The sequence below is a fragment of the Poecilia mexicana genome, unplaced genomic scaffold, assembly GCF_051168715.1.
Source record: "Poecilia mexicana isolate PSO_F unplaced genomic scaffold, ASM5116871v1 scaffold_4, whole genome shotgun sequence".
NCBI lineage: Eukaryota > Metazoa > Chordata > Actinopteri > Cyprinodontiformes > Poeciliidae > Poecilia > Poecilia mexicana.
Window position 1 is genome coordinate 15,932,219 of NW_028263373.1, and position 16,329 is coordinate 15,948,547.

Genomic DNA, 16,329 nt, shown 5'->3' on the forward strand with positions numbered 1-16,329 from the left:
ATCAAGGAACAGATCAGACAGGTCAGTGATAATACTGAGAACAAGTTAAAAAGCAGGCTATGAAACGATATCTCAAGCTTTGAACTTCTAACATGGCACTGTTGAGTACATCATCTGAAAACAGAAAAAGTATGGTATAAGTGTAAATCTCCTAAAACACCTAAGCCAAAAGACCAAGTGAGAGCAGCATTTTTAGAGAATTGACACTGGGGAAGATGCAGACAGCCACAGGATGTGAGAATATGCTGAGAAGACTTTTTTTCAGACATGTGCCTCAGAAATGTGGCCCTTACAGAAGAAAAGAAGGTTTTAAGACACACACAACATTCACCATAAGACATGGTGATGGCAACCATCTGAAATGGTGATGGTGATGCATTTCTTTAGCAGGGCAAGGAAGCTGATCAGAGTTTATGTGAAGATGGATGAAGCTTAATGCAGATTTTGTACAGTAGTAATTCAGAAGGACTGAATACATTTGCTCTCCAGGTTTTCAGAACATTATTTATATATATATATATATATATATATATATATATATATATATATATATATATATATATATATATATATATATATATATATATATATATATTTTAGAGGTGTGCCGATCGATCGGTCACCGATCATAATCGGGCCGATTTCCGTGAAAAAGTGCATGATCGGTGATCGGCGATCATTGGCTCTTGTTGCCGATACCGATCACCTTCTTCTCATTTCGCAGCCTGCCTGTGCAGCTGGTCTCCTTTTTCCTTCACACTGCGCAAACGCGCAGCAACAAATCCTAAGCGATGTGGAACTATAACGCACTGAGTGAATGGGGAAGTTTGCGTGTTGCGGCGGAAAATTAAAGCACGTGGGGTGAAGCAGGTCAAAATGCATCAACACAACGAAGCTAATACGACATAAAAACAGTGCCATACTTGACGGAGTTTGGCTACATCGAGGCTCACTGCAGTAAAAAAGACATACGGAGCGATCAGATAGCAGGTAAAGCAGCGCACAGCTACAAACACTCACCCGGATTAGCATGACGGTCAGAAAGCTAAACAAATAACCTGGAAAATTATTTAAGTCTTCTAGCTGCGATGTAAGACGCTGGTTCTGCTCTCGCTGTTGAACCGCTATAGGTAGTAATATTTCACAGACGGAGCGCCGCTTCTGCTCCACCTGGTAGTGACTCTCACACCGAACCTCTGCTTAAAGCTGCAGCATCTAACTTAAAAAAATAAATTTTACATACATATTAAAACTTTCGCTGTCCTAACATGAGACAGATAATCTCTGAAAAAATAATCGATCTCCTCCCTGTTCTGCATAATTACTCCGCTCAGTCAGAAACAGCCACTCAGAACTAGCAGTAATCAGCTAGCCGCCATGCTAACAAGAAGTTTTCATTCAGTAACTGGATTGTTTATTGTAATGGAGCCTGTTTTTGCCTTTGAATGTTAAGTTTTATACTTGAACTTCTTGGCAATGTTTAGAGGTTTTATTTTGGCTCTTTTTATTATTTAGCCTCTTCAGAGCCTTCATATGTTATCAGTCTGTTAATATAGTATTATCAATACCAGTACAATTTGCACAATGCCTGTTTTGTTTAGTTTTCTTCTTGGAAAGTTATTAAAAACAGGTTTTTGTCTAAATTAAGGTGAATTCATGGTTCCTTTTTCCACATAATGTAACCGGTAGGGTTTATGATAAAAAATAAATAAATAATAATTATGTGATCGATATCGGTGATCGGTATCGGTGATCGGCCCTCATGGGTGATCGGTATCGGTATCAGCAGGAAAAAACCTGATCGGGACATCTCTAATATATATATACACATATATATATATATATATATATATATATATATATATATATATATATATATATATATATATATATATAAAACTAAGTACCATTTACTTCTTCTATCCAATTACACACTGGTATGTGCTGGTCTATCTAATAAAATAAAATAAATTCAGAGTGCTAGAAACTTTAACAAAAATGCATTTCAATGATTGTTCAAGGCACAACATGTACCAATTTCAGACACTGGATTCAGACTTAGTTTGGAGTATTTCTTCTCATTTCAGTTCTGCTTAGATCAGATATTCAGAAAATTACAAACTGTAAAAAAAGAGGTGGGCGTTCTTCATTTAATGAGGAGATTTTCAGTGGGATTATCCCCTTGCAAAACAGCAAGATCACACAACACACTTGAGGTTCCTTCAGGATGGACAAAATGGAAGAAAGCCGGAGTATGGGCAAATGAATTTTGTCAGTGTTTAATTGCATTTATTGGCCATGCCTGGCACCTCCTAATCCTGGATTATGATGATGCATTAACAGCTGTGACTGGCTGTTTACAAGGAATTCATTAGCTGGTGTTAACATAATGAGACAAATTCCACCTATCACATTAATCACCCTACTGCCAGGACTATGTCCCTTCCTAGAGTAAAGCTGAGTAATGCAAAGACCACGACTGTGCCGTGACCGCCTTCCATTTTCCTGCGTTACAGCCATTGTTTTACTGAGATTACCTCAGATTACTTCCTCACAAGCTGTCATCTTAGTAACCTAACGTGACGCTTCAAGAGAATACAGAACAGTGGACTGAAAGGGTTATAGATAACGGCAACAGATCTGTGAGATCAAATGCACGGTTTAGTGTGTCAAGCTGCAGAAACAATTTTCCTCACATAAAGCTTGTAATAGAAGTCAGGTCACTTAATTACAATCTGGGTATTGTTTACCGTGAGATAATCTCTTCTTTCTTTTATTATTTCTGTTTTGTAATTCTCCCCTGCACTGCACAACAGTTCTCATATCCATCCCCTTTCTCTCAATTTAAGAATGCCTCAAAAATAGAGTAAAATAGTTTTATAGTTTTTCAAAAACATGAAATATGTTGAAACTGGAAGATGGTCTGAAATCATGATCCATTACTGCCGTATCCACTCTTTGTCCTCTTCCCAGCTTTGCCACAAAAAGTATGACTGGAATGTGGATAAAAATAACTGCATATTGGAATTTGCTCGTCCTGTAAACTGGTCAGACATTTACGTAAACTCACTGTGAGCATTAATGTAATTCTTGCTGATGGCTTTTAATAATTTATTTGAATCTGGCAGCTGCAGTATATAACTTCTATACTTAAAACAAACGAGAATGTGTGCGCTGGTTCAAATTTATTCGGGGTTTCCTGTAAACCACATGGCGTCATGGTATATGTGTATGCTCAAATATTTGGTTTAATATCCTTTGGCAGCTTGCTGTAAAACCAGTCATGTTTCCTAGCTCCTGACAAACTCCTGACATATTTGTGGGAAAATATTTCACCACTGTTCTCAACAGAAATGGCAGAGTTTATTGTAATTGTTGGTGTAATGGAACCAACTTTTACACGTAGTCTATAAATTTTAAACAGGTTTGAGGTTGGATTTGTTTCAGACCAGTGTCTGAAACAAATCAGACAAATGCAAACAAATGCCAGCCTGATTTATACATTTCAAAAACCTGATATAATGTAAATTAAACTGGTGCAATCAACTCTGACTAAGTTTCAAGCCAACCGTTGATTTGAGTGGAAGTTGATACATTTTGAGATGTATTAATACCACTACCAGTACTGGTAATACAAATACCAGTGCTGTGTCTGAAAGTGCTTAGTCAGTGTCTGTTCTGATAAGAGAGGTCAGATATCCAGTCAGAATTAAGGCAGAAGTTTGTTGATGCAGAAAATGTTAGGTCTCTCTGCAACTTGCTCTGTCAGATCTTTCAGATGTTACTAGCATAAATATTTGAGCCTATATGATCTGAGGCTACCATTACATGAAATGTGCAATCAATTCAAACTTGAGCACCATTAACTATTGCTTCAAGATTCACTGAAGCCCCTGTTATATATTTATTCCACCCTGGAGAAAGAACTTTTGAGACGAGTCATTAAAAGCCTCAAATCAATATGACATTCGCACAAATGATACACTTTTGACCTCTATTACAGATGGCACTTTATATTGAATTGTCTTAGTTTGACAGAGTATTTAGACTGATTCTTTCCAAGTGGTCCCCAGAGTTATACCCAGCTGATCTAAACAACAATCTGTGTGACAGACCTGACAAAACTACATGAGGAATGGCACTGCAGAACGTCCTCCTGGCCTTTGGCTTAATAAAGGAAGAAGTTAAGCTATTGCATTTTGTTCAGCCACAAAGGAACCATGAAGAGAGATCGCTTCCAGCCCTGCAAACACTTTATCTGTAGGATTCACCGATTCGATCTGAAGAACAATGGATGTACTCGTACTTTCTGCCAACATCACTCAACAAACTGTCTGGCTCGTCATGATCTGCAAGAGCTGTCACTTTGATATTGTCAATGAGGAATGCTAAAGATGACCTGCGAAGAATTTGGGTTGTCAGTGCACAAAAGTATATCAAAAGTATATCTCTCTAAGAAGAAGTGGGATCATTAGCAAACTTTATGTTCAATTAATTTAATGAAAGTATAGAGAACAAAATAGTATTGGAAACAATGGCTAAAAGAAAAAATCTCTCAGCATGATTAGCTTCAAACTATCTGCCTCAATAGATAAATGATCAGCCTTAAGAGCTTTAATGCACTTACTCAGTAAAAACTGATGATTCAGTAAAAGCTGCACCATCTTGCATTTCATTACTGCTAAACACTAGATTTATTGCCTTCACATTTTGCACATCATATCACAATTTGTGAACTGCATTAACAAGAAGTGTCAAGGCTGCATGGTAAACTGCATGCACTCTGGCTCCCAAAATGAATGTGCTTGAGCGATAAGGGCCGGAGGAGGGGACAGAAGATACTGCACAATGCTGTGGCACGTCTCCAAGCACAAGCTGCCTCGCTGTGCCTGTGTTATATAATTCTGATGGGGCTGTTTGGCTCCTAACACTTCACCTACCATAAGTGTGAACGCCACTCTTGCTGTGTAAGACTGTCCTCTGACATATGTGCAGAAACAAACAAGTGTGCCATACAAATGCTATCCAGTGGAAAAAAAAAATATCCCAAAGCTGAATTTTGTTTGGCATGTGGGAAATGTATGTCACACGGCCTGATTAATGCTGAATCACGATAATAAAGGGTACAAAACAGTGAAGAAGAAGCGTGCCAATGCCGAGCAGCCTCCACCCCGTCACCCTCACAATGCTTCTGCTCTGTGGAACAGCTCCGTGCCATCTGTCAGTACTGGAAAGACACAGTGGCTTGCAGCAGGGGTTTTTCAAACCTGCCTTTCTGCCATCAGAGAAAGGCAGGTTCCTCTGATGGAGATTCTGCTGTGCATGAATCTCTCGGTCGTAAACAACCACTGGGCTAGAAAACGGCTCGAGTTGAGCCAAAGCCTCATTGACACCAATGAAAAAGCTCTCCTAGTAGTATTATTGACCCAGGAAATAATGAGAGGTTGGCCATACTTGGCTTGAAAAGGACTCAGTAAAGTTAAGAAAGCATGACACAAGTTCAGCATAATTAACTGCTGTTTTCCAAAGTGTCATTTAATTATCTGGATAATCTAGGATTCCTTCAACAAGATGCTACAGATACTGCCTTGGAAAAGAACTGTGTCACATATACTTTATACACTTAGTTTGATATGATTTCATGAACTGAAGCAACACAAAATATTACTTAATTGTGAAGTGGAAATAAAAGTTTTATGTTTTTTTTCAAGATTTTTTTTCTTTTACAAATAAACATTTGCGAAGTGTGGCATGCACCTGTATTCAGTTGCTTTATTTTCATACTCTTCAGTGTTAACCCGATTAGAAAAATAGGCTAAACTTATGGAAACGTTTAAAGTAGAATCTGGTTACGAAATCTATCTTATCTTCAGGCCTGCCAGCAATTATGTTAATCACAAAAATAGCAAAGATAGCCCCTCTGGGGGAGCTGCAGCTCAGGTGACATACTCTACAACAGAACACCTTTTAGTTGTCCAAAAAGAATGCCTTTGACAAAAGAAAGACATAATAAACCCCATTTGCCATTTGCCACTAGTTATGCGAGGGACCAGTAATCAAGTGGAAAAAGAAAATACTCTAGTCAAATAGAACCACAATTATTATTGTTATTATTATTATTTGCCTTCATGCAAAACATACATATGGTGGAAAACTACACCTTACCATGAACACACATTTGCCATGATGACAGAGTTGGCAGCATCATGCTGTGTGGCTGTTTTTGATCAACAGGGACAGAGAAGCTGGTCAGAGTTTATCGAACACAGACAGGCCTAAGTATACCTCTATAAAAGATATAAGACTGTGTAACCTTCCAGCTGAACAATGAGCTCAAACAGAAAACCAGAGGTACAATTTCAGGATTACAGTTTCAGGAATACTTGTCTGGCAGCTTTTAAATACATCTTTGTCCCAACACATTTAAATCAAATGAGTGACTCTTTATTAGGCCTTCGCCTTCTTCTTCTGGTTACTTTTGGCAATTATCATGAATTTGCTCTTTGCCGTGATGGCATGTTGAGGATTTAATTCATTTGATTCAGGTGATACAAAGACGTATCTAAAACGTGAAGGTCGGTAGCTCTACAGGACTGGAGCTGAACATTCCTTATTAAATCAAAGCATAGTCATACCCTAGAATGGCCCCAACCAAATTCAGTCCAATGCACTGTAAACAAAATGATCTTCACAATGTTGCTTTATAAGTTATCGATGGGTTCTTATCACCTCTTGTGATTTAGAATCCATATTGAAAGATAAAAAAAGTGCACGCTCAACTGGAACCAGCTGTGTGGCTCTTTTTTCTTAAAATATGAAAGTCATTGTCTCCTTGTTTGTATTGTGAATCATACTGATAAAGGTCTAAAAATCATTTCCTCTTTCAGCAAGATTAAAAATAAAAAAAACATGCCTCTCTCGTCCCTGGAGGCTTATCTCTGCTGGCCCTTAGTCCTAATAAATGTGTGTGGCGTTCATAGATCAAGTGCATGTCTCCCTAACCAGATACATAATGATTAAAACAATGTATGATTAAAATAAATCTTGCTCAGTTCATCTCCAGAGTACTTAATAAAATAAACCCATCTTGTCCAAGTCATGAGGGACGTGCCTCAGCAGTGTCATTTCACCCTTGGTCAAAAATGAGCAAAGGAAAGAAAGTAAAAAAAAGAAACGCTCAAGCTGAAATATTGAAATGGCTGCTAGCATCTCTTCAGGGTCACACACCAGCTGTGACAGCAGCCTCCCAGGGTCTTTGATCTTGACCGAGAGGGTGGACAAAAGTGGTTCTGAAGCAGCTTGAGATCTAAACTGTAGCAGTTGTTAACTGTTATCTTGTGAGAGATGGTAACGACTTTAGCCCTTCCTTCACCCACAATGGCCACATTTCTAATTCAGCGACATACGCTGCACAACTTTCTGCATGTTAACTACCCTGATACCTAACACTTTTGTGGTCAGCTATGTGTTCAGGGATTTTGCACTACAAAGGTATATATTCTGGGAAGAAAATTAAAACAAAGCTGACGAGCTTAACGCCACGGCAATCTTCAGCTTGGAAATGAGATTAATATATATAATTTACCTTAGGATATGTCAAGTTTATTCGTATAACACATGCCACCAAGAGGAAAATTCAAATTTCTTTGCACCACAAAACTATAGTAATCAACAAACAATAAACATTAGATTTTGTCAAATGACATCATCAAAATCATAAAGAATAACTGCCATCAAATACATGTCAAATCAATGTTCTGGTTATTATTAATCAAAGGGAACTCTGAACGGGTGGGGTTTTAGCCTTGATTTAAGTCTTGCAGTTTTTTTGGAAGCTTGTTTCAGATTAGCGGAGCCTAAAAACTTAAAGTTTAAGGCTTTAAAACTTTAAGTTTTAAAGTTTTATTCTGACTCTGGGGACGCGGAGCAGACTTGAACCAAAAGACCTCAGTGGTCCGGAAGTTGATACAACAACAACTGGTCCTTAATGTATTTTGGTACTGAGCCATTCAGTGATTTATAAACTAACAAAAGTATTATAAAGTTTTCTTCCCTGACCTATAGGGAGCCAATGTACAGATTTTAGAAATGGGGTGATGTGCTCTATTTTCACAGAAGGTAGCACACATACAGTAGATCTATTTTATATGCTTTCCATGAACCCAAACTTCTTATCTATGCTTTCCATGGGCACCATTTGACAACCACACAAGGTCTTTTCTCCATGCACAATGCTTTAAGCTTATCTTTATATGACACATACTATCAAGGCACTGAACACAGTCACCACTTTGCTTAAAAGGCAATAATATCCACAGATCAGCTTCAACAACACAATGGCAAGTGACTTGAATATCACTGATCTTCCATCAACAAGGCAATTATGCATGTGAAACATACTCCAGCAGTCACCGATGCCAAACCACAAGGACTACTAAAGAACAAGTCACGAGCAAAGCAAACAGCCCACAGCAATGAAATGGCCTCCACGTTTTTTACAGTACAGATTCAGCATTCCTGTCCCTCGAGTCAGTTGTGTTATTAGTAGGACAAAGAGGATTTTAAAGGTGATTCTAACATTGTGGCTGATCTATTTAGCATACCTGTACTGTGCATTCTGCTATATCCTTAAATCTAACCCACTACATATCACATGCCTTACATATTGAAGTCTTTGTGTTTTCGTGTCAGCGGGACTAATAATAGACAAGCTCTTGCATAACCCAAAAAATAATTAACTCCTTCTTCATGTAGGAAGAGACTCACAGGGTTTATATTTATTGAATAATTACATGTGCAGATCAGACAAGCACTCGTGTCCACACAAAGAGAGATTAGTCTATTCAATGTAACTTTTTTTTTTCCACTGCAACCTTTACACAGCTTTGATAACGATGAACAAGTCATTTCATTAAGCAGTCAAAGTCAAACAGGAGAGGTGTCCACTTAAATGATTGTTTTTCCTCTTAGTTTAAGTTGCCATCTAGTGGTTAACACGGGTATTGCCAAAACATTGTTTGAGCTACCTGCAAACAAAAAATAAAAGTACAATTTGTACAAATATATAGTTGTGCATGAACAGAAATTATTACTTCGGGAAAAAAAATACTAATTCATAATTTTAAATGGCTTCTGAAAGCAGGCGATTCGCTGATTTATTGCCAAGCTTGATATTTCGTTGTAATTTACCATCTACAAGCTTTGGAAAACCTATAAACTCAACACTAGAAAACATGTCTGTGTCTATTGAAAGGCATACATACTAACTAAACAAATGTCCAGTCTTAAGATCATTATTCTAATATTGATATTTTTTACGTATTTTATATGGTTTATAAATTACTGATTAAGTATACAAACTATGAAGCATCATTGTAATACATAAATAAAATTAAAAATAGAAAATAAAACCTTTCGTGTTAAATGGTTTCTTTTAATGACGATCTGCTCTTTGTGAATGTTATATTTACGTGTTTTCGGAAATATTACACTCACAGTGTTTTGGCCATGCTGGTTAGAGAATATGTATGCTCCATTCAAGACCTTAAATTATATTTTCAACAATAGCCCTTATAAAATTACACAAGGTTGTTTGTCTTGCAAAAATGTAGCAACAATGATGTTGTTTTTTTCGAGCCACAAGAAGTGCAATGTGAGTTTTACGAGTTGTTATAGGACATATGAAGGCATCAGTAGAGGGAGGCGTTGACTCAAGCTAACCGCTGCTACCGCCGCATGAACCTTCCGTGATCTCTGCACACTTTACTGAGCCAAAAGGCACAGAAATGTCGGGGAAGAGTTTTCGTGTCAGCGACGGGGACTGGATTTGTCCCGATAAAAAGTAAGGCTTGCGATTAAAAAACGCTTTGGAGTCTTACTTTTATCAGGAGGTTTGAATTGGTTTAGCAGCGTGGCGCGGGCCTACTAGCATGTAGCTCATGCTAACGCTGGAAAATGAAACAAAATTGTTACTTATCACTTCTTTCATGATAACTTTGAACATTGTAGGCACAGTAAATCAGCTGAATGTTCAACTAGTCTACAGGGTGGTTTTATTTGTAGATGTTGCTGATCGGCGCGGGCTATCTAATTAGCATATTAGCTGTTAGCTTGCGTGGGTAGAAAGGTATTCGTGTACCGTTGTATGCGATGTTTACATTGTTACCGTATATCAACAGTTTTCATGCTTACTCGGGAGTATCATGTTTCCACTAAGCTCAGTTTAAACATGACAGACGGGTGCAGATGTCAGAGCTAGACCTTTTGGCCCAATGTTTCTAAACTAAGACTGCTAGCTTAGCCTGCACGAAGACATGAATGATCCTGTCCTGTTGCTTGGCGTGCTCATGCATGGATTATGTATTTCTTCCTTTTTTCCCCCCCAGATGTGGTAATGTGAACTTCGCTAGAAGAACGAGTTGCAACAGATGTGGCAGAGGTGACGTTTTACTCTGCTGCAACAGTTAATTTATTTCGTTTTTGTTTAAGAAGTGTATTTTAATAAAGCTGATGTTTGTGTCAACAGAGAAAACCACAGAGGCCAAGATGATGAAAGCAGGAGGAACAGAAATTGGCAAAACTCTGGCTGAGAAGAGCAGAGGCCTCTTCAGTGCAAATGATTGGCAGTGTAAAACGTATGAGCATAACATGAACATTTTTGTGTTATAAATGTACTTCTACATCCATTGCCAAATAAACTGTTTTGTTTTCTCCTTTGCTTAAAGATGTGGCAATGTGAACTGGGCTAGGAGATCAGAGTGCAACATGTGCAACACTCCTAAGTATGCCAAGCTGGAAGAAAGAACAGGTCCTGCTTTAATTTATAGAAATTTGTCGCTATTTTTGTAAAGTCTTTTGCAGAAATATTCAGCTTTGACGCCTTGTCACAGTACAACAACAGGCATCAAGCCTCTATTGAGATCTGAATCTTTATTGAGATTTAAAGTGATTGGATGCAAAATGGCTCATAATTTTGAAATGGAAGAAAAGTGATACATAGTTTTTCGATCTTTATTTTTACTAATAAAATATTAAAAGAAATGCATGCATTTGTGTCACACTCCCCTGTATCAATACTCAGTGTAGTTACATTTTGCCTTAATTATAGCTGTGGGTTTTTTGTTATGCTTTTGTGAGCTTTGTGCATCTAGAAATTGAAATCTTAACGCGTTCTTTGTATTTTAAGTAGAGTGCCATCTCGGTGCAGATGTGAACAGCAAATCCTGTCACAAACATAGAAAAACATTTGTCAGTTTCCTTCAATATATATATATATATATATATATATATATATATATATATATATATATATAGCTGGTTTGTCACAGAAAACCCCATAGCTTGCATTCAATAATATGGTTGTATTGTGACAAAATGTGAAAAAAAAAAATTGTCCCTCTGAATATTTTTGCAAGGTCTTTTTGGTGTTGAGTAACATTCATTTACACATTCTGGTTAATTTAATGGCAGGTTATGGTGGAGGGTTCAATGAAAGGGAAAATGTGGAATACATCGAACGGGAGGAATCTGATGGTGAATATGATGAGGTGAGTACTGGCTTCAGCCTGGATATTAGCATGTTGTTTTTTTTTGTTTTTTTTTTAATAAGTTACTAGCCTCATTTAAAAAAATAACATTGATGGAGTGTATATATATATATATATATGTATTATTTATTTATTTATTTATTTTCCCTGTAGTTTGGTAGAAAAAAGAAAAAATATCGTGGAAAGAGCAACAGCTCAAGTTCAGCAAAAGAAACTGAAAAGAAAGAAGTGCCAAAAGATGAAGATGAGGAAGAAGAGGAGGAGGAGGACGATGATGGTGACCTGTCAAAATACAAACTGGATGTAAGATTAGTGATCATGTATCCTAATAACCTCTCATAGTGAGCGATTAGCAGTTCTGATGAAGACATTTATGTACAGGATGATGAGGACGACGAAGATGGGGATCTGTCAAAGTATGACCTCAATGCCAGTGATGAGGACGAAAAGCCAGCCAAGAAGAGCGGCAGCCGCTCCGGTTCCTCGCGCTCTACCTCGCGCTCTTCTAGCTCCACCTCTCGGTCGAGGTCCAGGTAAAAGGGTACAGGTCAAGGGTAACCCCAGGCAAAATGTCAGTATCAGCTCAATCTTCCTTTTGATTTAATGATCAGTATCGGAACATTTCTTAGAATGCCAATATGTTGTTTCCCCCTTTTCTCTCATCCCCTTCCCATCGGCAACAAAATGCCTGATGTTCATAGCCAGCTCTCTTTGTTGTGTCTAAAAGCAGACTGGCTTTTAGGAGTTTTAGAAGATTTATCTGCACCATTTATGTGAAATTAACATTTATGGGGACTCTGTTTCTCTATTTTGAGGGCTATTATTTTTCTTGAGTGTTTTTGAAATGAGATCAAGTCACATTCAACTTTGAAGTACAACTGTGTTCTGTATTTAAAAAATATTGGAAAGGTTTTGTTGTTTTGTCTGTCTTTCAGGTCCCGTTCTAGAAGTACTTCCAGTTCCAGATCTGGATCTCGTTCGAGATCTCACTCCAGGTGAATGAGGTGACATGCACTCTCTCCCTTTAGAGAGAGAGCGTATGTGTGGGGCAGTTTCTAGAAGATTTTGTTGTTTCAACTGATGTAGTCAAGCCCAAGACTGTAACTTATATATACGGTGTTTGGTTTTATCGATTTTTATGACTCCTGTGGCCCAGATGTCCACATCAACATGTGGGGTATTTATCACACCTCTCTCAAGAGTGATGCCTACTTGACTCACAAGACTAATATTAAGAGGATAAATTAGTCCTGAATGTAAAGCTACCTCAGGAAAATGTTATCAGTGAGTAATAAGGCATCTTGGGTCAAATATGTTAATTTTTAAGCACTTTGCCTTGCAAAAGTATTTATACCTCCTGAACTTTACCACAGTTTCTCGTGTTACAAAACTAAATGTATTTTGTTGCTATTTTGTGAGATGAAAATCTCTAAAGTATAGTGTTCTCCACAAAAAAAAAAAAAAAAAAAAAAATCCAATTCAAACAATTCCTGTTTTGCAGTTTGAATTTTCTGGTCTATATGCAAAATATGGTTTGTCAAAAAAGTATAAAGCGTTAGTGAGAACATGCGGTGGTAGCTTGATGCTGTGGGTTAACTATTCTCAGGCAAGGAATAAGAAACCTGGTTTCTAATTCTGGAAGAAATCTTGTTAATCTGCAGATTTGTGACTGAGGCTGGTCACCTTTCATCAGCACAACAATCCTAAACATACTGCCAGAGCAACACTGGATTTCAAAAAATATATTTTAAAAAGGACTAAATGGTTTTGATAAAGGATGATTTGTGTTTAGGATTGTTTAGTCAAAGTAAATACCTTGAAAATTGGTGTTGACATGTATTTTCTATCCAATCTGACTGAGGTTGAGTTATTTTGCTAAGAGAAGTCTCTTAGCAAGACTAAGACTACCAGAAAAGCTGGTAGAGATGTACCCCAAAAGCAAAACATGCTTCTCCTCCCAAGTACTGAATTGAATTCTTTGCTGTAGTTCTCAAATTTTCATTTGCATACATTTTTTGAAAACCATTAATCATCTTCTTTTTCACTTCATTTAGATCTTTCTTTGGGTTGGTCTATCAGTTTAAAATCCCATTAAAACACACTGAGGCCTGTGGTTGTAGCACAACAAAATGTGAAGAAGGGGGATAAATACTGCTGTAAAGCACCATATGTGCTCTTGAAGCAGAGAAGTCTGATAAATACTCACACCTGTGGGAACCGGTTTTGGTTTTACTGACCTCAGTGCTTGGTGTATTCCTCCAAAAGATCGAGCTCCAGGTCTGGGAAGGGCTCCTCTCCCCAGAAGAGGTCCCGCTCACCGTCCTCCTCACCAGAGAGGGGACAGAAGCGAAGTCGCTCCAGGTCTTCATCTGGAGGGCGAAAACGAAGACGCTCTAGATCACATTCGTCCGAAAGGTTTGGGTTTCTGTGGAATACCACAATGGCACTGATTATAATTAGACCTCTGTTGGATCGCTTACGGGAGATCAGATTTACAAGCTTATGCTCACGTTTTGCCATTGTGTAATGCTTTTTATAACATCCGTTTACCTTGCTTCATGTATACATGATGCGCCAGTGGCTGACTCTGCTGACCTTGTCGTTCTTCCCACGATGTTTGTGTGATTTCAGGCGCAGTGGCCATTCGTCTGGATCGTCTCTCTCTGGCTCCAGTTCTAAAAAGAAATAGCTTTCTTACAGCCTCATAAGCCAGTAAAGTTTAGTGGAAGTGCATGTCGTGTTGCAAACACAACCACCGTACACCTTCAGTATGCTCTTCATTGTTATAACCTCTCAAAAGTCTTACTTCTAAGCATCAAGCAAAACAGGCAACATGAAATCACCCTGTCTTCACATATGTGCTCCCCTTTTTAAAAAAAAAACAAAAAAAAACACATATCTGGAGTGTTTGTAACTATTGATGTCCAATAAAAAATGTTTGGTTCTAATGAAAAAAAAAATTAAGTGTAAAGGGTGTACTCCCTTTTAAAATAAATTTTGCCTAAAATATTTTAGAGCATTTGGTTCTGGTCATGTGTGGAAGAACTGGAGCAATTTGTTATATATTTTTTTTTTTTCCATTTTCTTAACCATCAGTTTAGGGTAGCTGAAATGTAGCTTTAATTTGAATGGGGTGTTTTTTTTTTTTTGTTTTTTTTTTGGGTGGGGAGGTTTCAAGGTAAGTATACTTTTTGATATTGTCTTAATTGAATAAATTTCACATTTTTGGGTTAGGGTTGAGGTTTAACTGTACTTATGTCTCCCTTCACAATTATTTTGGCTTTGTTCAAAATGATTACCCTGCTTTTGCCACCTGGGGGAAAATGCTTCTTAATTTTCTGCTCCAGTTCAGTGTAGCACAAACTGCTAAAAGTTGTGATTAAAATGTGACATCAAAGTCTTTTTAGGAGTAAAATGACTAAAATGTACACATGTAAATAAAAACTTGTCAACCTTCAATCTTGATAATAGTATTTATTTAATGACATTCTTTTTAATCTGTGTTTTGTGAAAAATATTGAAAAAAAAACATTAGGTTTTGAATTAAATATATGGTTAACCCTGGAAATTTTATATTGGTGTTGCAAGTCAATATATTGTTTTATAACCAGTTTCATAATGATTAATTGGGCCAAATGTTTTTGCTAGGTTATGTGGGCAAAATGTATTAATGTAGCAGACTTTGCATAGTTTAAACATTTGTTGTAACAAACTTTATATTGAAGATGGGGTAGACTTGTTTACTCCAGCTCTCCTGATGTAGATGATTACATTAGCTTTTAAGCATACCACCATGTCCTGTGGAAATTAATGTAGCAACAAAGACATTCAAGAAAGAGGCCTTCAGAACCAAGGTGGGGAATCACTGCTCAAACGGACACATTCACAACTGGATTCATACATTTTTATTTTTTTTAAAAAGGTGACTATTTTAATAAGGTTTTGGTTACTCTGTTAAAGCCATCTTTTATCCTGATATCAGTTTTATGCGCAATATATATTCAGCATGCGAATAGTTGAACGAATGTGAAACTTTTGGGTTCTCTTCACTTGAAGTGCTGTACAAGTACAGGCCATTTACCATACATTGAACGTTTTAAAAATTAGACTTAAAATTGTATATTCAATAAAAATATACTGATTTCATGGTAGCTGATCTTGCAGATCCCAGTGTGATCAACAGGTGGCAGGTTTTCTCTGAGTTGAAAGGGATCGCTGCTCACTGATAAAGTGATTAAAAGTTAAGGTTCGGTGGGGGGGACACGAAGTGATGCGTCTAAATTAAAATAATTGAGCAGTTTATTTCACTAATGTTTGAAGTTCTTACGGTTGACAGACTCAAATTTTGGTTTCTCAAAATCGGAATTTTACTAAACGCCAATAAAAAATTAACTTCTGTGCAGACATCTTACTGTCTACAATCGTGGAAGACTATGCTTAATAAAGCAGACAGTGAGTAATGCTAGATGAGTTGGTTGTTTATAGAAAAGTTGAGTGAAAAAAGAAAATGGATAACAACCCTGAGATTTGTAACACAAGGAAGATATTTGCAAGGCGTGGACAGTATCTGCAGTCGTCCGTTCTGGGTATGGACTAGAACTACTGCGTTCTTTGTGTTAAGCCACTCTTGAATCGAGAGACATTTTCAAAAGGATCTTGGGCCAAGCAGAAAAACCGAGTGGTCCAAAATCCTGTTTTCAGATTAGTGTTAAATTGTGCAAATTCCTTGGGGGAAATTAGTCCGGAGGAAGAGCGAAAAGTGAGACTGCAAGCTGCTCCAGGG

General features: G+C 37.5%; 1 protein-coding gene across 2 annotated transcripts; it reads left to right on the forward strand.

The window, feature by feature from the left end:
• Positions 1 to 9,684: 9,684 nt before the first annotated feature.
• On the forward strand, positions 9,685 to 15,005 carry zranb2 (zinc finger, RAN-binding domain containing 2). 2 transcript variants are annotated; one of them, XM_014971290.2, is made up of 10 exons: positions 9,685 to 9,841; positions 10,386 to 10,438; positions 10,526 to 10,634; positions 10,725 to 10,807; positions 11,470 to 11,546; positions 11,700 to 11,849; positions 11,928 to 12,079; positions 12,482 to 12,541; positions 13,812 to 13,961; positions 14,178 to 15,005. In XM_014971290.2, the coding sequence occupies exons 1-10, from the start codon at positions 9,786 to 9,788 to the stop codon at positions 14,233 to 14,235; spliced, it is 948 nt and encodes a 315-aa protein (XP_014826776.1). In that variant the 5' UTR covers positions 9,685 to 9,785; the 3' UTR covers positions 14,236 to 15,005. The 2 variants fall into 2 exon arrangements, with proteins under 2 accessions (XP_014826776.1, XP_014826774.2); XM_014971288.2 differs by having other exon boundaries at positions 13,812 to 15,005.
• Positions 15,006 to 16,329: the final 1,324 nt, after the last annotated feature.

Bases quoted from the DNA above. Each gene is read 5' to 3' on its own strand.
- zranb2 (XM_014971288.2), top strand. From the start codon at position 9,786: ATGTCGGGGAAGAGTTTTCGTGTCAGCGACGGGGACTGGATTTGTCCC. The intron at 10,808-11,469 runs GTCCTGCTTTAA...ATTTAATGGCAG, and splicing joins CAAGCTGGAAGAAAGAACAG to GTTATGGTGGAGGGTTCAAT. The intron at 11,850-11,927 runs GTAAGATTAGTG...ATTTATGTACAG, and splicing joins TGTCAAAATACAAACTGGAT to GATGATGAGGACGACGAAGA.